The sequence below is a fragment of the Diplotaxodon limnothrissa genome, linkage group LG18 (genome assembly GCF_057381915.1).
Source record: "Diplotaxodon limnothrissa isolate DT_005_m linkage group LG18, D_limnothrissa_male_GT1.1, whole genome shotgun sequence".
Taxonomy (NCBI): Eukaryota; Metazoa; Chordata; class Actinopteri; order Cichliformes; family Cichlidae; genus Diplotaxodon; species Diplotaxodon limnothrissa.
This window is the reverse complement of record NC_140613.1, coordinates 43,103,406-43,111,755: the sequence shown is the minus strand read 5'-3', so window position 1 is coordinate 43,111,755 and position 8,350 is coordinate 43,103,406. Positions and strand designations below refer to the sequence as shown.

Sequence of the window (8,350 nt, the reverse complement as noted above, 5' to 3'; positions counted from 1 at the left end):
CTTATTAATCGTTAGCTTACTATGCAAACATGACAAGTGAAATCTCCCGCAGCTTAAACATGTGAGAGGTTGACCGCGCAGAGAATCGCTGAGCTTATGTGAGTCCGTGTGTAAAAGCAGCAGGATATATATTTTAGTTCTGCTGAGCCAAATAAGACAGGTCAGGGTGAAGAAGTGACAGCCAAAGAAAAGCTTACCACAAAACGGAGAAGTTATGACAAATCAGACTATAAGGCAAAAAGAAAGTGCAGCTTTATGGTTTCATGGACAAAAGAATTTCTGTGGCTGCAATATGACGAGCTAAATAACCAGGGCTGCACATAAGTGGTCCGCAGGTGCGCATTCGCTGTCAAAATAAAAAACACGCACAAGGGTTAGAGTTAAATTTAAAAACTGTACTTTTGAGTTAAAATATATATTTATAATTTTAATAAATGACAAATTAAAAAGGCATGAACATTTTTTTTGTATCGAAAAAATATCGAACCGTGACACCAAAGTATCGAACCGAACCGTGAATTTTGTGTATCGTTGCACCCCTAGTATATATGTATATGTATATATATATGTATATATATATATATATATATATATATATATATATATATATATATATAACACACACATATCTAGCAGTGGGGTTAAAGAACATTTTGTGAGAAATTTAGAGGCTATTGTTCTGCAATCTTTACCCCTTTGGAATAGAATAGTCTTTATGCATTTTAGACAAATCTGTCATTGTAATATTATTTATTACTTTGTCTATGAGTTTAATCATGCCATACCATCCCCAATTCAAGAAAGTTTGGATGATGTGTAAATGTACATACAATCAGAAGGCAATGATGTCCTAGTCTCAGAACTACATGTCACTTACAAATAAACATATTAAATTTTTAATCTGGGAAAATTTGATAATTTTTAAGAAAAATATTAGCTCATATTGAATTTGATGAACTGGCCTGCCAGCTCTCCAGACCTCTGACCACCCCCAAAACATTTGAATGAGATTACATTCTTCTCCCAAAAGTCGAGCAACAGAGGCCTATACTATGAAGCGAGTTCAACATACCCAGGGTATCTTTCCCTTATCTGGATTAACACTGGTGATCAGGATATGCACTCACACGAAGTTGGTTATGAACTCGTTAACTTAACCTAGGATTTCCCCGGCTTGTTTCCATAAAAAGGGTGGTGTTAGCTAGGGCTGGGCGATATATCGAGTTCTTTAAAAATATCGATATATTTTCATACGAGATATAAGATGTGACAATATCGTTTATATCGATAAAGTCTATGTTACGTTATAATTATACTTGTGGAGCCGCAGGTTTGCCTCTCTTTCGTCCACTTTTGTCTCTATGCAACGTTACTCGGCCTCGCCTCTCCTTCACTGAACACAACTTCCCCTCCCCCATAGCTTCACCTGCAGGCAATGACAAGATGAAAGCGGAAAATCTCCGTTAGCGAGTTACCGTGCGTGGGGCTGGACGGCGTCAACGTGTTAGCGAGCTAACTGCGCTAACGACATGCACGGCCTAAAATCCTTTCATTTTCTCAAAAATCGACAGTGCGCCTTATGTATGAATTCTGGTTGTGCTTACTGACCGCGAACCGATTTTATGTGGTACACAGCGCTCAGCAATCTGTCAAAAAATGTTTTAATATGACTTTGCTAAGCTACGGAGCTGCACCGCTTGATGGATTGTCGGAGGATTACGGCTACCGAGGAGGAGCCTCGCGGAGTGATACGTACTGTGCTTCAACATAATATTACCGTACTGTGTGTGTATAAGGACCACAAATGGCACCTGTTCAGAGACGTGGTGCAGCTGTGAAATCTGTCTCTTTGTTATTATGCTCAGCGTCTATTAGTTTACATTTTGACTGCACAATTGTGAGCTTTTTGTTATGCACAAAAACAACATTGTTTTCTTTTATTTATGGACCATGATTATTTAATAAATGCTGATAATTTATTTTTGAGTAATTTCTTCATGTACATCTACGCTGTATGTAAATAAAAGTGCCCGTGTGACATCTGGGACACAGTGTGACTAAGAACTCTCTTTTTGTTCTTAACTTATGGCTTTAAAAAAATATCGAGATATATATCCTTTATCGCCATCCAGCTAAAAAATATTGAGATATGAATTTTGGGTCATATCGCCCAACCCTAGTGTTAGCAATATCTAACCAATCTAAAGGAGCGTTTCACGGGTCATATGACTCTTCTTCCATGAAATAATCCCTACAAGTGTACTCTAGGGACGTTATCAGATAGGGATTAACAATCTATAAAGAAGACTAAAATATAACAGTAAAAAACACCCATGCTGTTTAGGGACTAGTGATGAATGGTGCAGCAAATGTTGAATCTGATGTTTTAATAAACAGAGCAGTAAAATAAACATTGTAGTTCCAGTAAATTATTTGCTTAAAGTGCTGTTGTTTATTTGTAAGGTGATATCAGCACATTAGGGTCTGACAATTTAATCTGGGCTCACTTGAACACTAAAGGTTACCATCACGCAGCCTGATAAGATAAGATTGTCATGCGGCAGGCAGGAGTGGGACCCAAAATGCAGGACTCACAGACTCGGGGAGGTGAACTCAAAACACAGCTTTATTTGCTGGTAGAACAAACATACAAACTAGACTAAACTGGGAAACCATAAACTAAGAACTCACAGGGAGACACAGGGAGATCCACACACAACATGAGGGACGACGTCACGCCGAACAGAGGGAGACGCAGACAGAAATACACAGAGGGTTAACGAGGAAAGTGGGAACACACGGGGAACACAGGTGACACTGATAATCATAACGAGACAGGGCGGGGTGAACTGAACATGACATGTACGGGCGTGAGAGTCACAAAGTAAACAGGAAGTGCACAGAGGTTCAGACAGGAGGAGAGAGAGCACGGGGAAAACACAGACATAACGGGCTGGGGAAACATGAAACAACCACAAAGGGAGACGAGGGCTCATAAATACACAGGGCACACAGGGGGGGGGGGGGAGAGAGAGCACGGGGAGAACTTGGACATAATGGGCAGGAGAAACATGGAATAAAACATAAGGAGAGACGAGGGCTCACAGATACACAGAGGGGCACACAGGGGGTAAAAGCCATGAAGGGAAAACACTTAGGGAACAACACAACAGGGCAACTCAGAAAACATGGCCTAAATAAGGAACGAAATACAAACATACAAGAAAACTAAGAACACTGGGCCAACATGGCCCAGGACCATGACAGTACCCCCCCCCCCCCCCCCCCCCTCAAGGGCTGGCTCCCGACAGCCCAAACCCGAAAAAACAAAAACAGAAAACAACCCACCCAGGGCGGGAGGCGGGGGACCAGGACGGAGGGACCAGAACGGGAAACAAAAACAAACAACAGAAAACACAGGAGCACATGACTATAGTCCAAATAAGGTTCAGGGGGCCGACCCAGAGCCCACAGGCACAAGAGTTCACGGGTCACACGGTCGGGGGGCCGACCAGGTGGGTGGCACAGGTGACAGAGCTGGTCCGGAGGCCGGCCGTGCGGAAGGCAGCGGCGATGGCGAAGGGGGGGACGACGACGGAGCAGTTCAGGGGGCCGACCGCGCGGAAGGCAGCGGCGGCGGCGAAGGAGACGACGGAGCAGTTCAGGGGGCCGACCGCGCGGAAGGCAGCGGCGGCGGCGAAGGAGACGGAGCAGTTCAGGGGGCCGACCGCGCGGAAGGCAGCGGCGGCCCTCCAGTCTCAGGCGTGCTGGCCATGGCCTGGTGGGCACAGGACCAGTCGAGGCAGGACCAGACGAGGCAGGACCAGACGAGGCAGGACCAGACGAGGCAGGACCAGACAGTGGCGATGCGGGGGCCGGACCAGGCGAAGCACAGGCCGAGGCTGGACCAGACGAGGACGAAGACTCGGAGGCCGGACCAGACGAGGACGAAGACTCGGAGGCCGGACCAGACGAGGACGAAGACTCGGAGGCCGGACCAGACGAGGACGAAGACTCGGAGGCCGGACCAGACGAGGTTGCAGAGGCTGAGGCTGGACCAGGCGGAGCTGCAGAGGCTGAGGCTGGACCAGGCGGAGCTGCAGAGGCTGAGGCTGGACCAGGGGGAGCACAGGCTGAAGCCGAAGCTGGGCCAGGCGGAGCAGAAGCAGAAGCCAAAGCTGGACCAGAAGCAGAGGCTGAGACCGGACCAGGCGTAGCAGAAGCACAGGCAGAGGCTGGCCCAGGCGTAGCAGAAGCACAGGCAGAGGCTGGACCAGGCGTAGCAGAAGCACAGGCAGAGGCTGGACCAGGCGTAGCAGAAGCACAGGCGGATGCAGCCGGACCAGGCGACGACGAGGCGGTCGCAGGTGGCGGCTGGACAGGCTCCTCGGGCCCTCCAGCTGATGCGGCGTGAGGCTGAACGGGCCCCTCGGACCCTCCAGCGGAGACAGGAGGCTGAACGGGCCCCTCGGACCCTCCAGCGGAGACAGGAGGCTGAACGGGCCCCTCGGACCCTCCAGCGGAGACAGGAGGCTGAACGGGCCCCTCGGACCCTCCAGCGGAGACAGGAGGCTGAACGGGCCCCTCGGACCCTCCAGCGGAGACAGGAGGCTGAACGGGCCCCTCGGACCCTCCAGCGGAGACGGGAGGCTGAACGGGCCCCTCGGACCCTCCAGCGGAGACGGGTGGCTGAACGGGCCCCTCGGACCCTCCAGCGGAGACGGGCGGCTGAACGGGCCCCTCGGACCCTCCAGCGGAGACGAGGAGGTGCTGGCTGGGCTCACTGGAACCCCCAGCGGACGAGGTAGATGGTGACACGGGAGCCGCGGAGTGCTGGATGAGCTCATCCGAGCTTCCAGCAGGAGCCGATGTAGAGCCAGAGAGAATTGGGACCCCGGGCTCAATGTTAAGCTGGCTAGAAAACTGCACTGCTACGGGGAACTGGGCCAAAGGTTCAGGTGCGAGCTGAGCTGCTGGACACACGGGGACCTGAGCTGCTGGACACACGGGGACCTGAGCTGCTGGACACACGGGGACCTGAGCTGCTGGACACACGGGGACCTGAGCTGCTAACGGTGGAGAAGTAAACGACTGCACAGGGGACTGAACTGATGTTTGTAGTAACGGTGGTGGTGAGAGTGGAGTAGGTGGTGGAGTTAATGACTTCACAGGGGAATGAACTAGAGGTAGTGACGGTTGTGGTGCTGGTGGTTGAGTGGGTGACTGTGCTAAAGGAGGCTGCACTGGGGACACTGGAGACTGCACTGGGGAAAGCAGGGCTGCAGGAGGCTGCACTGGGGACACTGGAGACTGCACTGGGGACACTGGAGACTGCACTGGGGAAAGCAGAGCTGCAGGAGACTGCGCTAGAGACTGCAGTGATGGTTGTAGTGGAGGTGTGACGGGTGGAGGAGTGGCTGAAGTGGCTGCGGGTCGGGCGGCTAATGGCTCGGCTACAGAGTGCCTTAATGGCAGGGCTATGGGTTGAATGACTGACTGAGTAGCAGCCTGAATGGCTGGGTGTAGTGATGGTGGTGGTGGAAGGGAAACAGGTGGTAGTGTGGATAACGGAACTAAGGGCGACTGAGTGGCAGACCGAACTGATGACTGAAGCGATGGTAGAGGTGAAAATGGAGCATGTGGTGGAGTTAATGGCTGTGCTAGCGGGGACACAGGAGACGCAGCTTGTAGCTGGGCAGCTAAGAGAGCTTCAGGAGGCTGGGCAGCTGATAAACTGTTCACATTACCGTCCGTAGCACAAAACACAGCCCCTGAACGAATAGTTCCACGGTTCGACACAAAAAAAGAGTCCTTACTCACCACAGCCGGCGATGTACAAGTCTGAATGTCCGGCTGTGGGGAGGCGCGCTGGCGGCGTGGTCGTCGTTTCTTTTTAGATGATGGCTCTGACGGGCCGAGCGGCTCCACATCCGGCCCTTCAGGCAGGTGGGCAGTAGCAGCTGGGGGATGAAGGTGGAGCTCATTTTGGATTAAATCCTGTTCGAGTGGGTGGAGCGCACTGAGTAGCCAGGGAAGACCAGAGATTAAACGCTGTAGTTTGGTTTCCACAGCACAGCGAAATTCCTTCCCCTCATGTTCGAGCCACAGATACAGGAGTCTTTCCACGGAGTAGATTATGTCCAGACGCAGTTCTTCTGGTGGGTTGAGTGCTGCTGGGTCCATATCTGGTGACGTCGTACTGTCATGAATCGCTGTGCGGCAGGCAGGAGTGGGACCCAAAATGCAGGACTCACAGACTCGGGGAGGTGAACTCAAAACACAGCTTTATTTGCTGGTAGAACAAACATACAAACTAGACTAAACTGGGAAACCATAAACTAAGAACTCACAGGGAGACACAGGGAGATCCACACACAACATGAGGGACGACGTCACGCCGAACAGAGGGAGACGCAGACAGAAATACACAGAGGGTTAACGAGGAAAGTGGGAACACACGGGGAACACAGGTGACACTGATAATCATAACGAGACAGGGCGGGGTGAACTGAACATGACATGTACGGGCGTGAGAGTCACAAAGTAAACAGGAAGTGCACAGAGGTTCAGACAGGAGGAGAGAGAGCACGGGGAAAACACAGACATAACGGGCTGGGGAAACATGAAACAACCACAAAGGGAGACGAGGGCTCATAAATACACAGGGCACACAGGGGGGGGGGAGAGCACGGGGAGAACTTGGACATAATGGGCAGGGGAAACATGGAATAAAACATAAGGAGAGACGAGGGCTCACAGATACACAGAGGGGCACACAGGGGGTAAAAGCCATGAAGGGAAAACACTTAGGGAACAACACAACAGGGCAACTCAGAAAACATGGCCTAAATAAGGAACGAAATACAAACATACAAGAAAACTAAGAACACTGGGCCAACATGGCCCAGGACCATGACAAAGATAAGATAAGATAACCTTTATTAGTCCCACACGTGGGAAATTTGTTTTGTCACAGCAGGAAGTGGACAGTGCAAAAGTTATGAGGCAAAAATTAGAATACAATAAGAATAAATACAGTACACAACTGTACAGAATAGAATAAAATAAAATACTATATACAGTAGAATAAAATAAAATAAATATACAATAAGATAAAAATAGAATACAAATACAAATACTATATACAACTGATAAAGGAAACATGGAAATCACATTAGCTTGTCTCCATATCAAAGTGAAATTAATGTCACTGAACAGATATTTAAGGTGAATTACAAATTTAACTGGTTAGTTCAGCTGCAGTTTAAGGAGAATAAAAATGACTCAGCAGCAGATTAGAATCAAGTACAAAAACATTTACAAATGTTTCTAACTCACCAAATTTCTATGTTTATTTGTAAGTAAAAGGTGGTTTTGAAATGCAAATCACTGCATTTTGGTTTTAGTTACACTTTACACAATATCCAAACTTTCTTCAATTGGGCTTGTATAAATATATCTTGTCATACCTGGGTTGCAGGTGCCATGATGGTCTTAATGTTTCTCCCTTGCACTCCATCCTTCTTGGCATATATCTTCATAAAGTTTGCCGAATAACTATCCAGCTGGGAGAAGAACTTAGACTGCAAATGGATTGTTGTAATCCTCTTGAATTCTGCACTCACCTGCAAAAGGCAGAATAATAATCCAACAGACAAAACTAATAATAAGAATACATTTATAACTGAGATTTACACAGTACCTTTAAAAAAACCCCCAGGATACTTAACAAAGGCAAATACAACCACAAATAATTAACAGAGGATTGTGTTGTCATTATTCAGTCCACTTAAAAGTGAGTCAAGTCTGTTCAATACATGTGAATGCATAATCCATTAATTTCTTGTATATTAGGTTCCTGCATTCATATTTGTAGCTGAGCTAACACAGGCTGCTTTAGCTGATCTTCAGTAAATCCCATGTGGTTACAAGTTACTTTTATATAATAATCCAATGGAAGCAAAATATTGCTGTTGTTTTAAACCCATTCAATTACCTCACACACATGGAAGAGAGCTGGCCACCTCATTTTGAAATCAGCAATCATCGGTGCTTCACGTACTACCTCTTGCCTTCTGAGAGCAAAGGTCTTCTCCATCATTGCAGCCACCCTGTGGTCATTGTTTTTTTTCTTAACTTCTGACAGGAGGTCCACTCTGATTTCTTCCAGTGTCTCTGCAGTTTCACCAGCTGGATAAGTGGGGCAGTAATTCACTTCAGCTTTTTTTGGCTTCTTCACGCCATACGCAGGAGTACATTTGCCATCAGGTTTATGTTTTAAGGAATTCACAGTAACTTCAGGGCAACCAAGCCGTCTAAGGTTAGTTCGGTAGTTAGCAAGTTTATACTT

The 8,350-nt window shown here is 48.0% G+C and overlaps 1 protein-coding gene across 1 annotated transcript; it reads right to left on the bottom strand.

The window, feature by feature from the left end:
* Positions 1 to 2,214: 2,214 nt before the first annotated feature.
* LOC146614272 (uncharacterized) lies at positions 2,215 to 6,183 on the bottom strand. Its single transcript, XM_085378635.1, has 3 exons — positions 5,326 to 6,183; positions 4,344 to 5,259; positions 2,215 to 2,264 (listed from the first exon to the last, which is right to left on the bottom strand). Exons 1-3 carry the CDS (start codon positions 6,181 to 6,183, stop codon positions 2,215 to 2,217), a joined length of 1,824 nt encoding a protein of 607 aa, XP_085234761.1.
* Positions 6,184 to 8,350: the final 2,167 nt, after the last annotated feature.